At 40.9% G+C, this 23,704-nt stretch overlaps 1 protein-coding gene across 2 annotated transcripts in view; it reads left to right on the top strand.

The window, feature by feature from the left end:
* Positions 1–23,704, top strand: part of vps39 (VPS39 subunit of HOPS complex) — a 95,266-nt gene that overhangs the window by 58,776 nt on the left and 12,786 nt on the right. For both annotated transcript variants that reach the window (XM_061987627.2, XM_061987626.2), the window contains exons 16-20: positions 1,024–1,097; positions 13,774–13,990; positions 14,099–14,227; positions 18,131–18,233; positions 23,680–23,704. The exon at positions 23,680–23,704 is cut by the window's right edge and continues 21 nt beyond it. In XM_061987627.2, the coding sequence (XP_061843611.1) occupies positions 1,024–1,097; positions 13,774–13,990; positions 14,099–14,227; positions 18,131–18,233; positions 23,680–23,704 (548 nt within the window). The remainder of the gene's footprint in view (positions 1–1,023; positions 1,098–13,773; positions 13,991–14,098; positions 14,228–18,130; positions 18,234–23,679) is intronic.

The raw sequence follows: 23,704 nt of genomic DNA, 5'->3' as shown, positions 1-23,704 counted from the left end.
CGGCGTTTCTGGGTGTTGTTGATAAATGGCTTTACTTTGCATAGTAGAGCTTTAACTTGCACTTACTGATGTAGCGACGAACGGTATTTAGTGACAGTGGTTTTCTGAAGTGTTCCTGAGCCCATGTGGTGATATCCTTTAGAGATTGATGTGGGTTTTTGATACAGTGCCCTGAGGGGTCGAAGGTCACGGTCATTCAATGTTGGTTTCCGGCCTTGCCGCTTACGTGCAGTGATTTCTCCAGATTCTCTGAACCTTTTGATGATATTATGGACCGTAGATGTTGAAATCCCTAAATTTCTTGCAATTGCATTTTGAGAAACGTTGTTCTTAAACTGTTTGACTATTTGCTCACGCAGTTGTGGGCAAAGGGGTGTACCTCGCTCCATCCTTTCTTGTGAAAGACTGAGCATTTTTTGGGAAGCTGTTTTTATACCCAATCACGGCACCCACCTGTTCCCAATTAGCCTGCACACCTGTGGGATGTTCCAAATAAGTGTTTGATGAGCATTCCTCAACTTTCTCACTCTTTTTTGCCACCTTTCCCAACTTCTTTGTCACGTGTTGCTGGCATCAAATTCTAAAGTTAATGATTATTTGCACAAAAAAAAAAATGTTTATGAGTTTGAACATCAAATATGTTGTCTTTGTAGCATATTCAACTGAATATGGGTTGAAAATGATTTGCAAATCATTGTATTCCGTTTATATTTACATCTAACACAATTTCCCAACTCATATGGAAACGGGGTTTGTATTTGTGGCAGGCCCCTGCAAATGATTAAATGTATGGGAAACACTAGATTATAACACTTTGAGAAAATGTGTATTAAATATATGCCTTGACATTTCCAAGGGTCTTTTAAATATGACACATAGGGGGCGCCACACATGTCATTTCCAATCATGTGAAAAAATGCCTGTTGTCCTCTACCGAGTCTCACATGGTTAAATAATCTGCTTGTGCAGCTGACATAGCATCCTTTGATTGGTTTGTTGTTTATTATGTCTTTCCTCACACAGGTGTTGAGAATCTGGGAATGATCTTTGAATTTTCACCCTGGGTCCTGAAGATCTGCCCTGAAGACGGGCTAAAGGTGCGTTACGTTGTTTTGTCACAATAGCATACTTGCCAACCCTCCCGAATTTTCCGGGAGACTCCCGAAATTCAGTGCCTCTCCCGAAAACCTCCCGGGACAAATATTCTCCCGAAAATCTCCCGGTTTTCAGCCGGAGCTGGAGGCCACGCCCCCTCCAGCTCCATGCGGACCTGAGTGAGGACAGCCTTTTTTCATGACGGGAGGACAACAGGGTGACAAGAACTAAATCATCCAGACTAGAGACAAATTGTATTATTATGTTTATATTACCTAAAAACAAATATATTTATTAATTAAAAAACAAAAACAAAATACAAATAAATTTTTACTATATTTTGCTAAAAACATCAAAATTAATTGTATTTTTATTTGTATTTTTTCTGACTCCTTATTACATCCAGCCATAGAATTATACATTAAAATAAACATATTTGAAATAATTAATTTTAAATGATCATAATTCATTTAAAATGACCATATTTAATTATTAAAATAATTGCCTGTTTATCAACAACTTTAGCATTTTATTCATTACATTTTGAAGCTCTCAGAAGCCAAGTTATGTTATATTCCTTAATATTTATTTATACAATTTTGAAGTATCAATTATCTAAACACAGTTTTGTTTGTATATTTTCAGGATGTAGAGATATATATATATATATATATATATACATATATATATATATATATATATATATATTTATATACATATATATATATATATATATGTATGAAATACTTGACTTGGTGAATTCTAGCTGTCAATATACTCCTCCCCTCTTAACCACGCCCCCAACCACGCCCCGCCCCACCCCTGACCACGGCCCCCGCCCCCCACCTCCCGAAATCGGAGGTCTCAAGGTTGGCAAGTATGCACAATAGTAACTTCACAGTCTTGCTTGCAATCTTCAGGCATGTAGATTTTTCCGTCTATAGTCGGAAATCCGTCTTTTTTTTAATCTGTAAAAATATAAACGATTATTTTCCGTTTTTCTTCGTTTTTGCCGACATCAATATGTGTTCAAATCTTAATCCCTCTCTCTGCCATACCAGCCAACAACCACGGTTTTTCCCGAAATGAGTACGGTTTTTGATGATCCAGTGGTAAAAACTACACTGCAAAAAGTCAGTGTTCAAAAACAAAAACAAAAAAATACAAAAATGAGGAGTGTCACGTTCAAACACTGAGGACATCTATTAAACAAGACAAAAGGCAAGGAATCAAACAGAGACAGAATTCAATTTGGACTCAATATTGAGGAGAGACATGGCCACTGCACTCTCTGTACAGTCCTGCACCACGCTCTGACGAAGAAGGTTTTCGTCTCCTCTTTTATTCAGATGTTCAATGTTCACGCACCAACACATGTCACAGCAGGAATGGGAAGTATGTAAAACAGTCATTGTTTTTGGTCACATTGAAGACCAAGAAGAGGATGTCTCGGGCTTGCGCTCTTCCTGGATCCAGCTGGGGCAGGTGTTGGAGGACAATTGATAACCCCTCCCGTCTCCTGACCACAGCGACTTCAAGAGGGCAGCGGGTCGTAAATAGCGTTGACCTCGGTTACCAAATAGTTGGAAGAGAGTTTGTGAAATACTTCAAAGAGAGTTCGTTTAACACTTCAAAGAGAGTTCCTCTGGAAGTTGAGCAGATCCTGCCATCTGTCCGTGTTGAAATCACAGTGGAGTTTCATGAGCCTTCTTCCTCTTGTTAGGCCTCGAAAGACAGCCTTCATCTTCTTATCAGGAATATAATGTAATACAATGTTTCTTTTGTGATAACTTACAAACAATTATTCCAACAGGAGTGTTTTATTTGAACTAAGCAAAATTATCTGCCAATAGAACAAGAAAATTTGGCTTGTCAAGACTTTCCAAAACAAGTAAAATTAGCTAACCTCAATGAACCTCAAAATACCTTAAAATAAGTATATTCTCACTAATAACAAGTGCAATTTTCTTGATAGGAAAAAACAAATATGAGACCTTTTTTCTCAGTATGTTGAAAAATATTCTTAAATGAAGTAAATGCTAGTGCCATTATCTTGACATAATGATATGCGCTCGGCATTACATTTCTTGAAACCAGCAAACTTATACTAAAAACTAGTTTATTGTTCTTAATGGAAAGGCAACCGCTTGTTACTCTCGGGGTCTCCTAGCCGCTCAGGCAAATCATATGGTCTAGAAATGCATTTTTCCATGGATAACATGACATCATCGCACCAAGTGCGTGCTCTTTCAGTCAATTAGTGCGCAAGGAATACATATATACATATATACAGGCCCGGCCCTAACCAATGTGGCGCCCTAGGCAAGATTTTAGGTGGCGCCCCCCCACATCGGCAGTGAAGTGTATATACTCACAAGAAGCCGAATAGCTTTGTCTTTGACCTTTTTTTTTTTTACTTACAACTATACCTAATATATAAAGGGGTGGAAAAGTGACTATTACCTGCAGGGCAAACATTAGCTAACCAGAAGGCAATAACAATGTAAACAAAAAACAGCTGCTTAAAAGATCTAATACAAATGTCCCTAAGGAATGTAAGGTGGGAGTACTGTAATTACCTAACGTTACATTATTATTTTCCATAACAATTTAGCCCCCTCCACAATATTAACCCGACGTTAAAACAGAACTAGCTATTTATTGATTAGCAATTGCCGAATCATGTAACATTAGCTTAATGCTAAAAAGCCAGGTTACTATCACATTCTGTAACAGACAAATCATTTCATGTAGGCTAACGTTACCTACCTGCTACCTCTGTCTTTTTCTCGTTTCTCCTCCTCTTCTTTTCTCTTTTTTCTTCCCTGGGCACCTGACAGTTTTGGCCGTTTTGACATCTTATGTTGATTTTTTGATGTGGTGACGTCCAAAAAGAGTCATGATACGGGAAGGGAGGGGGCGCACCGTGCGGGGGGGTAATGTTGTAACAAATAATATTTCTATTAAATAGGCTTTACTTTGCATTTTAATTAACGTGGGATTATTTTTTGTATTTAGAAATAATAGTACCAACTTTTTTTTTTCTTTTTTTTTTTTCTCCAACATTTGTGGCACTGGGGTGGCGCCCCCTGATGGATGGCGCCCTTAGCATTTGCCTATACGGCCTATACCACGGGCCGGCCCTGTATATATATATATATATATATATATATATATATATATATATATATATATATATATATATATTTACAGCCCGGCCACTGGCCAATTTTTTTTTTTTATTGTAATTTTGAAGAATTTATCTGAATGGACATGAACTATTTATGTTCAAAATTGTTTGGAATGTTAAATGTTTAAATATTAACTGTCAGTTTACTGTACTGTGCCAACTGTACTAAGATAAGAGTACATCTTTTCTATTGTTTCATTGAAAATAAAACAGCAAAGTCCATTTGGCTGTCATCTGTTTTAATTATGAGACACAATTGTGTCAAAGTCATGATTTTTTTATTTCATGCTTGAAATAAGAAATGATTACTTTAAAAAAGTAGTTTTATACTTGTGAGTGTTGATGACACAGCTTTGCAACACTTGATATTCTAGTTTCAAGCATGTTTTACTCAATATAGGTCATAACATCTCAGCTGTAATATCTTACTGAGATCATTTAGGACCAAAACACTTAAAACAAATAAAACACTCTAACATAAAATCTGCTTAGTGAGAAGAATTATCTTATCAGACAGAAAATAAGCAAATATCACCCTTATTTGAGATATTTCATCTTACTTAGATTTTACTTTTTGCAGTGTACGGTTTGCCATTAAAAATGATGAACTTAAAAATGGAAGCTCCGTCGTGAAGGGGACAAACTATACGGAAAACATCAATGATGTTGTTTACTATGATGAGTCAAGATTGGTTAAGATTAGGGCAAAACATTACGGACAGGCCAATCATAGGCAAGATAGGCCGGGTCATCGAACCGGGGAAGGGAAATCACAACAGTCATAGAAAAGCAGAGGGAATTTTCAAGCGGGCGATTTATATATTGGAAAAAACTAGTGGAAGATGGCGGAGGGATTCTCTTCCTTAGATGTGTCTTTTAGCGATGTAGACATACTTGCCAACCTTGAGACCTCCAATTTCGGGAGGTGGGTGCGGGGGGCGTGGTTGGGGCGGGGGCGTGGTTAAGAGGGGAGGAGTATATTTACAGCTAGAATTCACCAAGTCAAGTATTTCATACATATATATATATCCCTGCGACCCCGAAGGGAATAAGCGGTAGAAAATGGATGGATGGATGGATGGATATATATATATATATATATATATATATATATATATATATTAGAGATGCGCGGATAGGCAATTATTTCATCCGCAACCGCATCAGAAAGTCGTCAACCATCCGCCATCCACCCGACCTAACATTTGATCAGAACCGCACCCGCCCGCACCCGCCCGTTGTTATATATCTAATATAGACGATGCAAGGCATTAGTGAGGTTATAAAGCTTTTGCCTGTTAAAGAAAGGAGACTGATCCAATGCAGCACAGACATTCGCGTGCCACGCTGTCACGACCCAGACGCACACCAGTGCGCAATCATATGGGAGCCGCGCTGAGCGCACCTATATCAACCAGGGTGAGCCCCACCCCTTTCGTGAGCGCACTGCGCGCGGAGTGACCCCTGTTACGCGCCCCCGGCAACAGGGGTGGCGGGCAGGTAAGCTGCGCGGGCGGAGCGCGCGGAGTGACCCCTGTTACGAGCCCCCGGCCACGGGGGTGGCGGGCAGGTAAGCTGCTTACCTGCTGCGTGTGACGCCGGCCGCGGCGAAGGCGGACGAGGCGGGGTGTCGGCGCGGTGGTGACCCTGGACGTGCGTCGGGCCCTTCTCGCGGATCGCCTCAGCTACGGCTCCCGGTGGGGCCCTCTCGGGGGAAGGGGCCTCGGTCCCGGACCCCGGCGAGGCGTCCCTTCTCCGCTCCGTAAAAGTGTCCATCTCTTTTTCTTTTTTTTTCTTCTGTTGTGGCATATGCTGCAGGTGCCTGCTCGTTTTTCGTATGTGGGTAACAACATTTAACTATGTATATATATTTCCCAATTGGTTTAACTGCCACCCGCCTGAATCTATTTAAAATCTAATTTTTTTTTATTTCAACCGCCCGACCCGACCCGACCCGACCCGCGGATAAAATCTAATTTTTTTTAATTTCATCCGCGGACTCCGCGGTTGTGCCCGCAAACCGCGCATCTCTAATATATATATATATATATATATATATATATATATATATATATATATATATATATATATATATATATATAAGAAATAATTGACTTTCAGTGAATTCTAGCTATATATATATATATATATATATATATATATATATATATATAGAGCTAGAATTCACATATATATATATATATATATATATATATATATATATATATATATATATATATATAAATAAAATAAATACTTGAAATTCAGTGTTCATTTATTTACACATATACACACACATAACACTCATCTACTCATTGTTGAGTTAAGGGTTGAATTGTCCATCCTTGTTCTATTCTCGGTCACTATCTTTCTAACCATGCTCAACACCCTCTCTGATGATGCATTGCTGTGTGGCACGCACAAAAGTGCTTTCATCAAATGTACAGTAGATGGCAGTATTGTCCTGTTTAAGAGTGTCACAACATTGCTGTTTACGGCAGACGGACTGCTTTACTGTAGACGTTCTTTGTATTGTGGGAAAGCGGACTCAGGTCCGCATGGAGCTGGAGGGGGGGCGTGGCCTCCAGCTCCGCCTGAATTTCGGGAGAATTTCGGGAGAAAATTTGTCCCGGGAGGTTTTCGGGAGAGGCGCTGAATTTCGGGAGTCAGTATGGATGTAGACCACGTCCAGGAAACCCACAATGTCTGGATAAAACATTCATTTGAGTTATTTACCATGTACCGTATTTTTCGGATTATAAATCGCAGTTTTTTTCATAGTTTGGCCGCGGGTGCGATTTATACTCAGGAGCGACTTATGTGTGAAATTATTAACACATTACCGTAAAATATCAAATAATATTATTTATCTCATTCACGTAAGAGATTAGGCATATATCAGCAATCGTCACACACACACACGTCAACCAATAAAAATTAGGCGGGGGCGGGTCATGGCAGAAGTGCATTGGGAAAAAAAGATGCTACCGTATTATTCGGAGTATAAGTCGCACCGGCCGAAAATGCACAATAAAGAAGGAAAAAAACATATATAAGTCGGACTGGAGTATAAGTCGCATTTTTTGGGGGAAATGTATTTGATAAAAGCCAACACCAAGAATAGACATTTGAAAGGCAATTTAAAATAAATAAACAGGCTGAATAAGTGTACGTTATATGAGGCATAAATAACCAACTGGTATGTTAACGTAACATATTATGGTAAGAGTCATTCAAATAACTATAACATATAGAACATGCTATACGTTTACCAAACAATCTGTCACTCCTAATCGCTAAATTAAATCTTATACGTCTAGTCTCTTACGTGAATGAGATAAATAAACTATGTAAAAAAACTGCGACTTATAGTCCGAAAAATACGGTAACCTCCTCCAACCTCCGAGGACAAAGGTACGAACAATGGGAGACCGGGCTTTCTGCTCCGCCACTCCCAGTCTTTGGAACGCTCTCCCTGACCACCTGAGGGCACCACAGACTGTGGATGCTTTTAAAAAAGCCTTAAAAACCCTTCTTTAAAAAAATTTTTTTTAAAAAGCCTTTTTTTAGATACCATATTTTTCGGAGTATAAGTCGCTCCGGAGTATAAGTCGCATCGGCCGAAAATGCATAATAAAGAAGGTAAAAAACATATACAGGTAAAAGCCAGTAAATTAGAATATTTTGAAAAACTTGATTTATTTCAGTAATTGCATTCAAAAGGTGTAACTTGTACATTATATTTATTCATTGCACACAGACTGATGCATTCAAATGTTTATTTCATTTAATTTTGATGATTTGAAGTGGCAACAAATGAAAATCCAAAATTCCGTGTGTCACAAAATTAGAATATTACTTAAGGCTAATACAAAAAAGGGATTTTTAGAAATGTTGGCCAACTGAAAAGTATGAAAATGAAAAATATGAGCATGTACAATACTCAATACTTGATTGGAGCTCCTTTTGCCTCAATTACTGCGTTAATGCGGCGTGGCATGGAGTCGATGAGTTTCTGGCACTGCTCAGGTGTTATGAGAGCCCAGGTTGCTCTGATAGTGGCCTTCAACTCTTCTGCGTTTTTGGGTCTGGCATTCTGCATCTTCCTTTTCACAATACCCCACAGATTTTCTATGGGGCTAAGGTCAGGGGAGTTGGCGGGCCAATTTAGAACAGAAATACCATGGTCCGTAAACCAGGCACGGGTAGATTTTGCGCTGTGTGCAGGCGCCAAGTCCTGTTGGAACTTGAAATCTCCATCTCCATAGAGCAGGTCAGCAGCAGGAAGCATGAAGTGCTCTAAAACTTGCTGGTAGACGGCTGCGTTGACCCTGGATCTCAGGAAACAGAGTGGATCGACACCAGCAGATGACATGGCACCCCAAACCATCACCCAACCATGCAAATTTTGCATTTCCTTTGGAAATCGAGGTCCCAGAGTCTGGAGGAAGACAGGAGAGGCACAGGATCCACGTTGCCTGAAGTCTAGTGTAAAGTTTCCACCATCAGTGATGGTTTGGGGTGCCATGTCATCTGCTGGTGTCGGTCCACTCTGTTTCCTGAGATCCAGGGTCAACGCAAATATAATGTACAAGTTACACCTTTTGAATGCAATTACTGAAATAAATCAAGTTTTTCATAATATTCTAATTTACTGGCTTTTACCTGTATAAATCGCACTGGAGTATAAATTGCATTTTTTGGGGGAAATGTATTTGATAAAAGCCAACACCAAGAATAGACATTTGAAAGGCAATTTAAAATAAATAAACAGGCTGAATAAGTGTACGTTATATGAGGCATAAATAACCAACTGGTATGTTAACGTAACATATTATGGTAAGAGTCATTCAAATAACTATAACATATAGAACATGCTATACGTTTACCAAACAATCTGTCACTCCTAATCACTAAATCCCATGAAATCTTATACGTCTAGTCTCTTACGTGAATGAGATAAATAAACTATGAAAAAAAACTGCGACTTATAGTCCGAAAAATACGGTAACCTCCTCCAACCTCCGAGGACAAAGGTACGAACAATGGGAGACCGGGCTTTCTGCTCCGCCACTCCCAGTCTTTGGAACGCTCTCCCTGACCACCTGAGGGCACCACAGACTGTGGATGCTTTTAAAAAAGCCTTAAAAACCCTTCTTTTTTTTTTAAAAAAAAAAGCCTTTTTTTAGATACCGTATTTTTCGGAGTATAAGTCGCTCCGGAGTATAAGTCGCATCGGCCGAAAATGCACAATAAAGAAGGAAAAAAACATATATAAGTCGCACTGGAGTATAAGTCGCATTTTTTGGGGGAAATGTATTTGATAAAAGCCAACACCAAGAATAGACATTTGAAAGGCAATTTAAAATAAATAAACAGGCTGAATAAGTGTACGTTATATGAGGCATAAATAACCAACTGGTATGTTAACGTAACATATTATGGTAAGAGTCATTCAAATAACTATAACATATAGAACATGCTATACGTTTACCAAACAATCTGTCACTCCTAATCGCTAAATCCCATGAAATCTTATACGTCTAGTCTCTTACGTGAATGAGATAAATAATATTATAATGTGTTAATCATTTCACACATAAGTCGCTCCTGAGTATAAGTCGCACCTATGAAAAAAACTGTGACTTATAATCCGAAAAATACGGTACTTCCGCACTTATGAAAATGGATCATTTCAACATTGGCGGTAACTTATAAAAACTGAGAAGGGCTGAACAAAAATGGCCCCGAAAAGGAAATCATATACTGCAGGTTACAAGCTGGAAGTAGTGAAATATGCAGCAGAAAACTGCAATCGAGCAGCAGAAAGAAAGTTTGGAGTAAGCGAGAAACTTGTAAGGGACTGGCCAAAAATTTCCCCAAAAAGTGTGACTTATACTCCAGTGCAATTTATACTGTCAGGGGTGCTCATTACGTCGATCGCGATCTACCGGTCGATCTCGGAGGGTGTGTCAGTCGATCACCAGCCAGGCATTAATAAAATAGTCCTAAAAATGAGCGATCATAAATCTTCACTATGACGTCACTTTCGTCACTTGATTGACATTCACGGCACCCGAGGGTCTTCTGAGATGACGCTGGCTGCTGCCAGATCATTAAAATTACCGACTGGAAGGCGAGAAACACTTTATTTCAACAGACTCTGGCGCCGTACCTGTCGTCAAAACTCCAAAGACCGACTGCACAGTTGCACAGTTGCTCTAACAAAACAAGAGTCTCAGAAAGCTGGCGTGCACAAGCTAGCAAGCTACGGAGTTTGCCGACAATGTATTTCTTGTAAAGTGTATACAAAGGAGTACGGAAGCTGGACAAATAAGATGCCAAAAACCAACCACTTTCATGTGGTATTGGACAGAAAGGAGGACTTTTTTTCTCCTCTATTCGAAAATGCGGACGTTATCATTACTACTGTCTGATTACAATCAATGCAAGTCATCAGAATCAGGTAATACACCAACTTATATTCTTGTCTTCATGAAAGAAAGGAATCTATATGTGTTAAACATGCTTGTATTATCTTTAAACACCTTTAACTTGTTAGCAATATTAACTATATGTGTTAAACATGCTTGTATTATCTTTAAACACCTTTAACTTGTTAACAATATTAACTATGTGTTAAACATGCTTGTATTATCATTAAACACCTTTAACTTGTTAACAATATTAACTATGTGTTAAACATGCTTGTATTACCTTTAAACACCTTTAACTTGTTATCAATATTAACTATGTGTTAAACATGCTTGTATTATCTTTAAACACCTTTAACTTGTTAGCAATATTAACTATATGTATTAAACATACTTTTATTATCATTAAACACCTTTAATTTATTAACAATATTAACTATATGTTAAACATGCTTGTATTATCATTAAACACCTTTAATTTATCAACAATATTAACTATATGTTAAACATGCTTGCATTATCATTAAACACCTTTAACTTGTTAACAAAAACATATATTTCATAAATAAGTAAATGTAAATTATATATATGAATGAGGTAGATCCTCACGACTTGATCAATTGAAAAGTAGCTCGCCTGCAGAAAAAGTGTGAGCACCCCTGCTGTATATGTTTTTTTCCTTCTTTATTATGCATTTTCGGCCGGTGCGATTTATACTCCGGAGCGATTTATAATCCGAAAAATACGGTAAATCCAAATCAAAACTGGAAGAGGTGGAATACACATTTAAGAACACACATGATTGTGGCAGACATATTTGCTACAGTATAGCCTGTCTAAATGCTACTATTCATTTTCATTGGTGTTTTACAACAAGACAGTAAAAGTTAAGGTACCACTGATAGTCACACACACACTAGGTGTGGTGAAATTACTCTCTGCATTTGACCCATCCCCTTGTTCCACCCCCTGGGAGGTGAGGGGAGCAGTGAGCAGCAGCGGTGGCCGCGCTCGGGAATCATTTTTGGTGATTTAACCCCCAATTCCAACCTTTTGAGTAGCTGACATTTTGTTCATTATTTCTACTCTTTATATTTTGACATTGAATAGTTGAATAATTTTGAAACAAACAAGATATTTGTTATTTACCATACCATACCATAACAACTAGAGATGTCCGATAATGGCTTTTTTTGCCAATATCCGATATTCCAATATTGTCCAACTCTTAATTACCGATTCCGATATCAACCGATACCGATATATACAGTCGTGGGATGAACACATTATTATGCCTAATTTTGTTGTGATGCCCCGCTGGATGCATTAAACAATGTAACAAGGTTTTCCAAAATAAATCAACTCAAGTTATGGAAAAAAAATGCCAACATGGCACTGCCATATTTATTATTGAAGTCACAAAGTGCATTCTTTTTTTTAACATGCCTCAAAACAGCAGCTTGGAATTTGGGGGGGTAGCGGGGGGTGTATATTGTAGCGTCCCGGAAGAGTTAGTGCTGCAAGGGGTTCTGGGTATTTGTTCTGTTGTGTTTATGTTGTGTTATGGTGCGGATGTTCTCCCGAAATGTGTTTGTCATTCTTGTTTGGTGTGGGTTCACATATTTGTAACAGTGTTAAAGTTGTTTATACGGCCACCCTCAGTGTGACCTGTATGGCTGTTGACCAAGTATGAATTGCATTCACTTGTGTGTGTGAAAAGCCGTAGATACTATGTGACTGGGCCTTTAAGGTTTATTGGCGCTCTGTACTTCTCCCTACGTCCGTGTACACGGCGGCCTTTTAAAAAGTCATACATTTTACTTTTTGAAACCGATACCGATAATTTCCGATATGACATTTTAAAGCATTTATCGACATCTCTAGTATCGAGCACTGAGATTCTGGTATGCTGACAACCCGAGACGCTGAGGCGGTCCACTCACCCTGAGGAACTCGGCCTGCAGCAGACTCTTCAGCACCTGGTTGCAGCGTTTCCTCTGGGCCTTCTCCTCCAGGACACTCTCCAGGAAGACTTGGATCTCCTTGATCTGGGTGTTGGCACAAAGTGCATTATTTTTTTTTAACATGCCTCAAAACAGCAGCTTGGAATTTGGGATATGAGGAGGTTGAGGTGGGCGGGGTTGGGGGGGTTAGGGGGTACCAGGGGGTGTATATTGTAGCGTCTCTGAAGAGTTAGTGCTGCAAGGGATTCTGGGTATTTGTTCTGTTGTGTTACAGTGCGGATGTTCTCCCGAAATGTGTTTGTCATTCTTGTTTGGTGTGGGTTCACAGTGTGGCGCATATTTGTAACAGGTGTTAAAGTTGTTTATACGGCCACCCTCAGTGTGACCTGTATGGCTGTTGACCAAATATGCATTGCATTCAATTGTGTGTGTGAAAAGCCGTAGATATTATGTGATTGGGCCGGCACGCAAAGGCAGTGTCTTTAAGGAACGCCCCCAATATTGTTGTCTGGGTGGAAATCGGGAGAATGATTGACCCGGGAGATTTTCGGGCGGGGCACTGAAAATCGGGAGGGTTGGCAAGTATGACTGGGAGACGCAACTGCTCTGTACTTCTCCCTACGTCCGTGTACCACTCCGTACAGCGGCGTTTTAAAAAGTCGTAAATTTTACTTTTTGAAACCGATACCGATAATTTCCGATATTACATTTTAACGCATTTATCGGCCGATATTATCGGACATCTCTAATAACTTTATTCATAAAGCCCTTCAAAGACAACCACAGTCGAAGAACAAAGAGCTGTACACCACAAAGAAATAGAGGCAAAGGACGGACTAAAAAATAACATGTAAAATACACATTGAAAAAGCAAATAGAAATGATCCTAAGAACAATTTGTTTGATAAAAAGCAGTTAAAAAGTTAAAAACAGTTTAAAGTCTCATGCTGTAAATCACAATTGGCTATTCAGATGAAAGGAAGTTAGCTGATAGAATAAACATTGTGCCCATGGGCCTGGCTTATTTTCACTCTTTTTCATCAAGTTCCAATCACACGCCTGAATTTTCCCCAACGCGCTCTTTCCCCAGATCTTCACAGAGGACCTGACCGAGGTGGAGACATTACCCAGAGACAAGGTGCTCAACTTCCTGAAGGAGGGCTTCAAAGAGCTGGCCATCCCATACTTGGAACACATCATCTACGTGTGGGACGACAAGGGCCCGGAGTTTCACAACACGCTCATCCAGCTCTACCTGGAGAGGGTCCAAAGCCTGATGAAGCAGTACCTCAACTCTCTGCCAGAAGGTCTGTGGTCCAGAAAAAGGCAACCATGGTGGTCAAAAAAACTGAACAATGATATACGAGGGTTACAAGCAGCTGATATGTGTTTTTCTTTTCTTTTTTTGGTGTCAGGAGTTAATGCTGTTGCCGCGGGGACGGAGAAAGGTGAACTGGGAGAGTTCAGGAACAAGCTTCTGTCCTTTTTGGATATTTCCAGCAGTTATGAACCGGCGCGGCTCATCAGTGACTTTCCCTTTGACGGTAAGCTATGAACAGGACCAGGAGTCGGCAACTTTTACTATCCCACTAAAGAAAGTACAAAACATACCACAACGTCATTGTACAAACCCCGTTTCCATATGAGTTGGGAAACTGTGTTAGATGTAAATATAAACGGAATACAATGATTTGCAAATCCTTTTCAACCCATATTCAGTTGAATGCACTACAAAGACAACATATTTGATGTTCTAACTCATAAACTTTATTTTTCTTTTGCAAATAATAATTAACTTAGAATTTCATGGCTGCAACACGTGCCAAAGTAGTTGGGAAAGGGCATGTTCACCACTGTGTTACATGGCCTTTCCTTTTAACAAGACCCAGTAAAGGTTTGGGAACTGAGGAGACACATTTTTGAAGCTTCTCAGGTGGAATTCTTTCCCATTCTTGCTTGATGTACAGCTTAAGTTGTTCAACAGTCCGGGGGTCTCCGTTGTGCTATTTTAGGCTTCATGATGCGCCACACAGGCAGGCCAGTCTAGTACCCGCACTCTTTTACTATGAAGCCACGTTGATGTAACACGTGGCTTGGCATTGTCTTGCTGAAATAAGCAGGGGCGTCCATGGTAACGTTGCTTGGATGGCAACATATGTTGCTCCAAAACCTGTATGTACCTTTCAACATTAATGGTGCCTTCACAGATGTGTAAGTTACCCATGTCTTGGGCACTAATACACCCCCATACCATCACACATGCTGCCCTTTACACTTTGCACCTATAACAATCCGGATGGTTCTTTTCCTCTTTGGTCCGGAGGACACGACGTCCACAGTTTCCAAAAACAATTCGAAATGTGGACTCGTCAGACCACAGAACACTTTTCCACTTTGTATCAGTCTATCTTAGATGAGCTCAGGCCCAGCGCAGCCGACGGCGTTTCTGGGTGTTGTTGATAAACGGTTTTCGCCTTGCATAGGAGAGTTTTAACTTGCACTTACAGATGTAGCAACCGACTGTAGTTACTGACAGTGGGTTTCTGAAGTGTTCCAGAGCCCATGTGGTGATATCCTTTACACACTGATGTCGCTTGTTGATGCTGTACAGCCTGAGGGATCGAAGGTCACGGGCTTAGCTGCTTACGTGCAGTGATTTCTCCAGATTCTCTGAACCCTTTGATGATATTACGGAGCGTAGATGGTGAAATCCCTAAATTCCTTGCAATAGCTGCTTGAGAAAGGTTTTTCTTAAACTGTTCAACAATTTGCTCACGCATTTGTTGACAAAGTGGTGACCTTCGCCCCATCCATTTCATGGAATCTACTTTTATACCCAATCATGGCACCCACCTGTTCCCAATTAGCCTGCACACCTGTGGGATGTTCCAAATAAGTGTTTGATGAGCATTCCTCAACTTTATCAGTATTTATTGCCACCTTTCCCAACTTCTTTGTCACGTGTTGCTGGCATCAAATTCTAAAGTTAATGATTATTTGCAACAACAAAAAAAATGGGGGGGTGTATATTGTAGCGTCCCGGAAGAGTTAGTGCTGCAAGGGGTTCTGGGTATTTGTTCTGTTGTGTTCATGTTGTGTTACGGTGCGGATGTTCTCCCGAAATGTGTTTGTCATTCTTGTTTGGTGTGGGTTCACAGTGTGGCGCATATTTGTAACAGTGTTAAAGTTGTTTATGCGGCCACCCTCAGTGTGACCTGTATGGCTGTTGACCAAGTATGCATTCACTTGTGTGTGTGAAAAGCCGTAGATATTATGTGCCTTTAAGGTTTATTGGCGCTCTGTACTTCTCCCTACGTCCGTGTACCACTCCGTACAGCGGCGTTTTAGTCATAAATTTTACTTTTTGAAACCGATACCGATAATTTCCGATATTACATTTTAAAGCATTTATCGGACATCTCTACTATGAACGATAAAACACTGAATATTGACAACATATGAACGCCACCCCTCTCTCTCCATCGACATATTTTACAATCCAGCAAAACGCAAAAAAAAATGCAGCAAACACATTGAAATATGAAAGCGAAGGGTAAAACAAAAACCCTGACCCCTGTCCCTGACACCCGCATTTCAGGCTGGTCGCTCTGGAAACACTCTGTGGAAACGCTCCCCGCCCACACTGCTTGGTGCCTCTTCTGAGCTGCTGTGACGTAGATGACCATAGTAACTAATTACATGACCATAGTAACTAATTAGATGACCATAGTAACTAGTATATCATGCAAAAGCGCAGATTCCAGCCATTGAAATACTTTGTATAGTTCAAAACTTACGGTCATTTGAAAACATCACTGCACATCATAATGGCGGCTACACTTTCCATACTAAAGATCTAAAAAATATTTTTGGGAATGTCCGGTGGGCCAGATTGAAAAGCTTAACGGGCCGCATGTGACCCCCCCGGGTAAGGCCTACTGAAATGCGATTTTCTTATTTAAACGGGGATAGCAGGTCCATTCTATGTGTCATACTTGATCATTTTGCGATATTGCCATATTTTTGCTGAAAGGATTTAGTAGAGAACATCGACGATAAAGTTGGCAACTTTTGGTCGCTGATAAAAAAGCCTTGCCTGTACCGGAAGTAGCAGACGAGTAGCGTGACGTCACAGGTTGTGGAGCTCCTCACATCTGCACATTGTTTACAATCATGGCCACCAGCAGCGAGAGCGATTCGGACCGAGAAAGCGACGATTTCCCCATTAATTTGAGCGAGGATGAAAGATTTGTGGATGAGGAAAGTGAGAGTGAAGGACTAGAGGGCAGTGGGAGCGATTCAATCAATCTCAATCAATCAATCAATCTTTATTTATATAGCCCTAAATCACAAGTGTAGATAGGGAAGATGCTGTGAGAGGCGGGTGGGACCTGATATTCAGCTGGGAATGACTAAAACAGTAAATAAACACAAGACATATATATACTCTATTAGCCACAACACAACCAGGCTTATATTTAATATGCCACAAATGAATCCCGCATAACAAACACCTCCCCCCTCCCGTCCATATAACCCGCCAATACAACTCAAACACCTGCACAACACACTCAATCCCACAGCCCAAAGTACCGTTCACCTCCCCAAAGTTCATACAGCACATATATTTCCCCAATGTATGGGCAAGCGATCAAATGTTTGGAAGCCGCAGCTTGCATGCGTACTCACGGTACCGCGTCTGCGTATCCAACTCAAAGTCCTCCTGGTAAGAGTCTCTGTTGTCCCAGTTCTCCACAGGCCAAAGGTAAAGCTTGACTGTCATCTTCCGGGAATGTAAACAACGAAACACCGGCTGTGTTATCCGGCACAACAGTCAAGGGGTGCATTCTACGGCGGGGGTGCGTTATCCGGCACAACACCTGCCGCAATACGCCGCTTCCCACCTGCAGCTTTCTTCTTTGCCGTCTCCATTGTTCATTGAACAAATTGCAAAAGATTCACCAACACAGATGTCCAGAATACTGTGGAATTTTGCGATGAAAACAGACGACTTAATAGCTGGCCACCATGCTGTCCCAAAATGTCCTCTACAATCCGTGACGTCACGCGCTGACGTCATCATACCGAGACGTTTTCAGCAGGATATTTCGCGCAAAATTTAAAATTGCACTTTAGTAAGCTAACCCGGCCGTATTGGCATGTGTTGCAATGTTAAGATTTCATCATTGATGTATAAACTATCAGACTGCGTGGTCGGTAGTAGTGGCTTTCAGTAGGCCTTTAAATTGCCCAGGTCTGATCTAAAGTCTGGCAGCTGCATTTTCTACCGTCGGAAGTCTCTTTAGCGTTGACTTTGTTGAAAAGAGAATCGCAATAGTCGATACGAGATGGTGAACGATCAATTTGTGTGTGCCGAGACTTTTGGGGATAGTCGTCCGTTGACTGTCAAAGTCCTGAGGAGCTTGATTTGGTCTCGTCCCTGCCAGGTCTGCTGGAGGAGCGTGCCCTGCTCCTGGGTCGGATGGGAAAACATGAGCAGGCGCTCTTCATTTATGTACACATTCTGCAGGACACGCGCATGGCTGAGGAGTGAGTGTACACACACACACACACACACACACACACACACAATCTTATATTTCTTACCTTCTTGAGACCTGAGAAAAAAGCCTACCTCTTTAGGACCAGCCTTTCTAGATATATAAAGAAGTGTATTTACAACATTAATAATATATACATACTATGCAAATGTAAAAAAGCTTGTTGTGAAAAATTTGTTGGAATTTCACAAGGAAAAGGTCACAATTTCACAAGAAAAACTTAGAATGTTGGCAGTATTATAATAAAAGTGATCATTTTACTCAACGCAAGTCAAAATGTTCCCCCAAAAAATGAACATTTGTGCAATATCATGATAAAAGTTGGAATTTCACAATTTTATAAGAAAACTTAAAAATGTTGGCAATACACCAAAATCATCTATTTAATGTGTGAATGCCCAGACATCTAAGATTCTACACCAAAATCATCTATTTATTGGGTGAATGCCCGAACATCGAGGATTTTACACCAAAAATTATCTTTTTATTGAGTGAATGCCCAAACATCTAAGATTCTACACCAAAAAGTATATATTGTGTGAATGCCCAAACATCGAGGATTTTACACCAAAAATTATCTATTTATTGAGTGAATGCCCAAACATCTAAGATTTTACACTAAAAAACTATTTATTGTGTGAATGCCCAAACATCTAAGACTATACACCAAAATCATCTATTTATTGTGTGAGTGGTGGATGCCCAAACATTTAAGATTCTACTCTAAAAAACTTGTGGACTTGGAGAAGGCATTCGACCGTGTCCCTCGGGAAGTCCTGTGGGGAGTGCTCAGAGAGTATGGGGTATCGGACTGTCTGATTGTGGCAGTCCGCTCCCTGTATGATCAGTGCCAGAGCTTGGTCCGCATTGCCGGTAGTAAGTCGGACACGTTTCCAGTGAGGGTTGGACTCCGCCAAGGCTGCCCTTTGTCACCCATTCTGTTCATAACTTTTATGGACAGAATTTCTAGGCGCAGTCAAGGCGTTTGAGGGGATCCGGTTTGGTGGCTGCAGGATTAGGTCTCTGCTTTTTGCAGATGATGTGGTCCTGATGGCTTCATCTGGCCAGGATCTTCAGCTCTCACTGGATCGGTTCGCAGCCGAGTGTGAAGCGACTGGGATGAGAATCAGCACCTCCAAGTCCGAGTCCATGGTTCTCGCCCGGAAAAGGGTGGAGTGCCATCTCCGGGTTGGGGAGGAGATCTTGCGCCAAGTGGAGGAGTTCAAGTACCTCGGAGTCTTGTTCACGAGTGAGGGAAGAGTGGATCGTGAGATCGACAGGCGGATCGGTGCGGCGTCTTCAGTAATGCGGACGCTGTATCGATCCGTTGTGGTGAAGAAGGAGCTGAGCCGGAAGGCAAAGCTCTCAATTTACCGGTCGATCTACGTTCCCATCCTCACCTATGGTCATGAGCTTTGGGTTATGACCGAAAGGACAAGATCACGGGTACAAGCGGCCGAAATGAGTTTCCTCCGCCGGGTGGCGGGTCTCTCCCTTAGAGATAGGGTGAGAAGCTCTGCCATCCGGGGGGAGCTCAAAGTAAAGCCGCTGCTCCTCCACATCGAGAGGAGCCAGATGAGGTGGTTCGGGCATCTGGTCAGGATGCCACCCGAACGCCTCCCTAGGGAGGTGTTTAGGGCACGTCCGACCGGTAGGAGGCCGCGGGGAAGACCCAGGACACGTTGGGAAGACTATGTCTCCCGGCTGGCCTGGGAACGCCTCGGGGTCCCACAGGAAGAGCTGGACGAAGTGGCTGGGGAGAGGGAAGTCTGGGCTTCCCTGCTTAGGCTGCTGCCCCCGCGACCCGACCTCGGATAAGCGGAAGAAGATGGATGGACTCTAAAAAACTATTGTGTGAATGTCCAAACATCTAAAATCCTACACCAAATAACGATCTGTCTATTGTGTGAATGCCCAAACATCTAAGGTTCTACACTAAAAAACTATTTATTGTGTGAATGCCCAAACATCTAAGGTCCTACACCAGAATCCTCTATTTATTGTATGGATGCCCAAACATGATAATAATCGGAATTTTACTCGGCAAAATGATGACAAAAGTCATCGTTTTACCCCAAAAATGTCACTGTTTTACAAGAACAGCAAAAACATTGGCAATATTGTGATAAAAGTCATAATTTTATATGACAAATGTCACCATTTTGCATTAAAAAGTCATAATTTTACTTAAAAAAAGTTATAATTTTATGAGAAAATATTGCGATATTACAGAAACAGAAAGAATATGAGAAATTGTTGCCAATTTTATAAGAAAAAAGTCGACACATTGTGAGAAAAGGACTGCGTTTAGTTAATTAGGGACCGAGTCCCTTTGGGACAGAGGACCCTATTGTATTTCTAGCGTTTTATTATTATACCGCCGCCTCTTTGAGCTGTAATTTGACACCCTTAACATGCTTCAAAACTCACCACATTGGACACACACATCAGGACTGCCGAAAATTGCGATCTAATCAAAAAACTAAACCCCAAAACTCAAAATTGCGCTCTAGCGCCCCCTAGGAAGAAAACACAGACACAACTGCCTGTAACTCCCAGTAGGAATGTCGTAGAAACATGAAACAAAAACCTCTATGTAGGTCTCACTTAGACCTATATTTCATACACTGACAACCCCCAGCAAAAATCAACAGGAAGTTTGCAATTCCCCCTTCAAAACAAAAGTCACCTTTTTTCAAACATTGTCTCCTCTGTGCGCGTTTGTCGTGTCGGCTTCAAATTAGCACAGGAGAGAGATTGAACCCTTCTGATTAAAAGTTGATGAAAGAGTTTTAATTACTGCTCCGGTTTGGATTTTATGAGCCCTCAAAGTCGGTCCCGTCCATCGCTGCTTGCAGCTTTAATTTACTGTTTGTAATTGTTTTTTAATCTTCATTATTTACTTCACGTTGTTACAGTATGTCTCTATATACGTATTTTTAGGGCCCGCAATGGCCCATTGCAAAAGGACTCCCACAGGGAGTCCTTATGCAATGGGACATAAGGACCTATTGAATTTCTAAGGTTTTATTATTATTCTTTCTTTCTTTCTTCTTCCGCCGCCTCTTTGAGCACTAATTTGACCCACTTAACATGCTTCAAAACTCACCATATTTGACCCACACATCAGGACCTGCGAAAATTGTCTTTTAATTAAAAAAAAAACTGCAAAAATCAAAATTGCGCTCTAGCGCCCCCTAGGAAAAAAAAAAACTAGACTGCCTGTAACTCCCACTAGGAAGGTCGGAAAGACATGAAACAAAATCCTCTATGTAGGTCTGACTCAGACCTAACTTTCATAATGGTACATTCTCGGGCTAAAATCAACAGGAAGTTGGCAATTCCCCCTTCAAGACAAAAAAGTACTAAAAACAGTCACTTTTGCCTCTTTGAGCTGTAATTTGACCCCCTTAACATGCTTCAAAACTCACCAAACTGAACACACACATCAGGACTGGCTAAAACTGTGATCTAATGAAAAAACCTAACCCCAAATCTATCTAAATTGTGCTCTACAGCAATTTTTTAATAAAACGCACAAAAAACTGCTCCTCGGATGAAAAATCTGACAAAACCGCCTGTAACTCCCACTGGGAAGGTCGGAGAGACATGAAACGAAAACCTCTCCGTAGGTCTCGCTTAGACCTACATTTCATAAATTGACAACCCCCAGCAAAAATATACAGGAAGTTTGCTATTCCCCCTTCAACACAACATTTTTGTAAAAACCCGTCACCTTTCTTCAAACATTATCTCCTCTGAGCGCGTTTGTTGTTCCGGCTTCAAACTAACACAGGAGAGAGATTGAACCCTTCTGATTAAAAGTTGGTGAAAGAGTTGTGATACCTGCTCCGGTTTTGATTTTATGACCCTTCAAAGACCCGCTGCACTGATGCTCCTGCGGTGCTGTTTTTTTAAGATGGCTGCTCAAAAGCAGGAAGCACCAACGTGCCCACACAATGCAGACAAGGTAGGTACACTAGACAAAAGTATTGGGACACTTATGACTACCACCGGACAAAAGTATTGGGACACTTAGGCCGAAAACTGGACAAAAGTATTGGGACACTTAGGCCGAAAACTGGACAAAAGTATTGGGACACTTGGGACTACAACTTGACAAAAGTATTGGGACACTTAGGACTACTACTTGCCAAAAGTATTGGGACACTTGGGACTAAAACTGGACAAAAGTATTGGGACACTTAGGACTAGCACCGGACAAAAGTATTGGGACACTTGGGACTACAACTTGACAAAAGTATTGGGACACTTAGGACTACTACTTGCCAAAAGTATTGGGACACTTGGGACTAAAACTGGACAAAAGTATTGGGACACTTATGACTACCACCGGACAAAAGTATTGGGACACTTAGGCCGAAAACTGGACAAAAGTATTGGGACACTTAGGCCGAAAACTGGACAAAAGTATTGGGACACTTAGGCCGAAAACTGGACAAAAGTATTGGGACACTTGGGACTACAACTTGACAAAAGTATTGGGACACTTAGGACTACTACTTGCCAAAAGTATTGGGACACTTGGGACTAAAACTGGACAAAAGTATTGGGACACTTAGGACTAGCACCGGACAAAAGTATTGGGACACTTGGGACTACAACTTGACAAAAGTATTGGGACACTTAGGACTACTACTTGCCAAAAGTATTGGGACACTTGGGACTAAAACTGGACAAAAGTATTGGGACACTTATGACTACCACCGGACAAAAGTATTGGGACACTTAGGCCGAAAACTGGACAAAAGTATTGGGACACTTAGGCCGAAAACTGGACAAAAGTATTGGGACACTTGGGACTACAACTTGACAAAAGTATTGGGACACTTAGGACTACTACTTGCCAAAAGTATTGGGACACTTGGGACTAAAACTGGACAAAAGTATTGGGACACTTAGGACTAGCACCTGCCAAATACGCGGGCCCGACCAACGCTGCTTGCAGCTTTAATTTACTGTTTGTAATTGTTTTTTAATCTTCATTATTTACTTCACGTTGTTACAGTATGTCTCTATATACATATTTTTGTTTTATTCTTTTATTTTGGCCAAAGGGGGCGCATTTCAATTTCTTGCACACACTTGTTATTTCATATGTTGACCAGAGGGGGAGCACTTTTAAAAGCGACACACAGTCAATTTGAAAAATTCCTCCTTTTTGGGACCACCCTCATTTTGATGGATGTCACCAGCAGGGGTGCAAATGAGACCTTCTCTATTAGATGCAATGTTATTGGGACCATGATTTATCTCATCACTTGTTCACACCTCCTCATATGGAAGATACTTTTCCTTCTTCATGTCTCAAGAAGGGTAGAAATACAAGAACACACACACAGTCATTACAGTTCACATGTTTATAAGCTCAGGCCCTCATTGTGGAAATAAGTAGGTGTTGTATTTTTCTGCAGATATTGTCACGGCCATTACAACAGC

Source organism: Nerophis lumbriciformis, linkage group LG26 (genome assembly GCF_033978685.3).
Source record: "Nerophis lumbriciformis linkage group LG26, RoL_Nlum_v2.1, whole genome shotgun sequence".
NCBI lineage: Eukaryota > Metazoa > Chordata > Actinopteri > Syngnathiformes > Syngnathidae > Nerophis > Nerophis lumbriciformis.
This window is presented reverse-complemented; position numbering and strand designations above follow the sequence as displayed.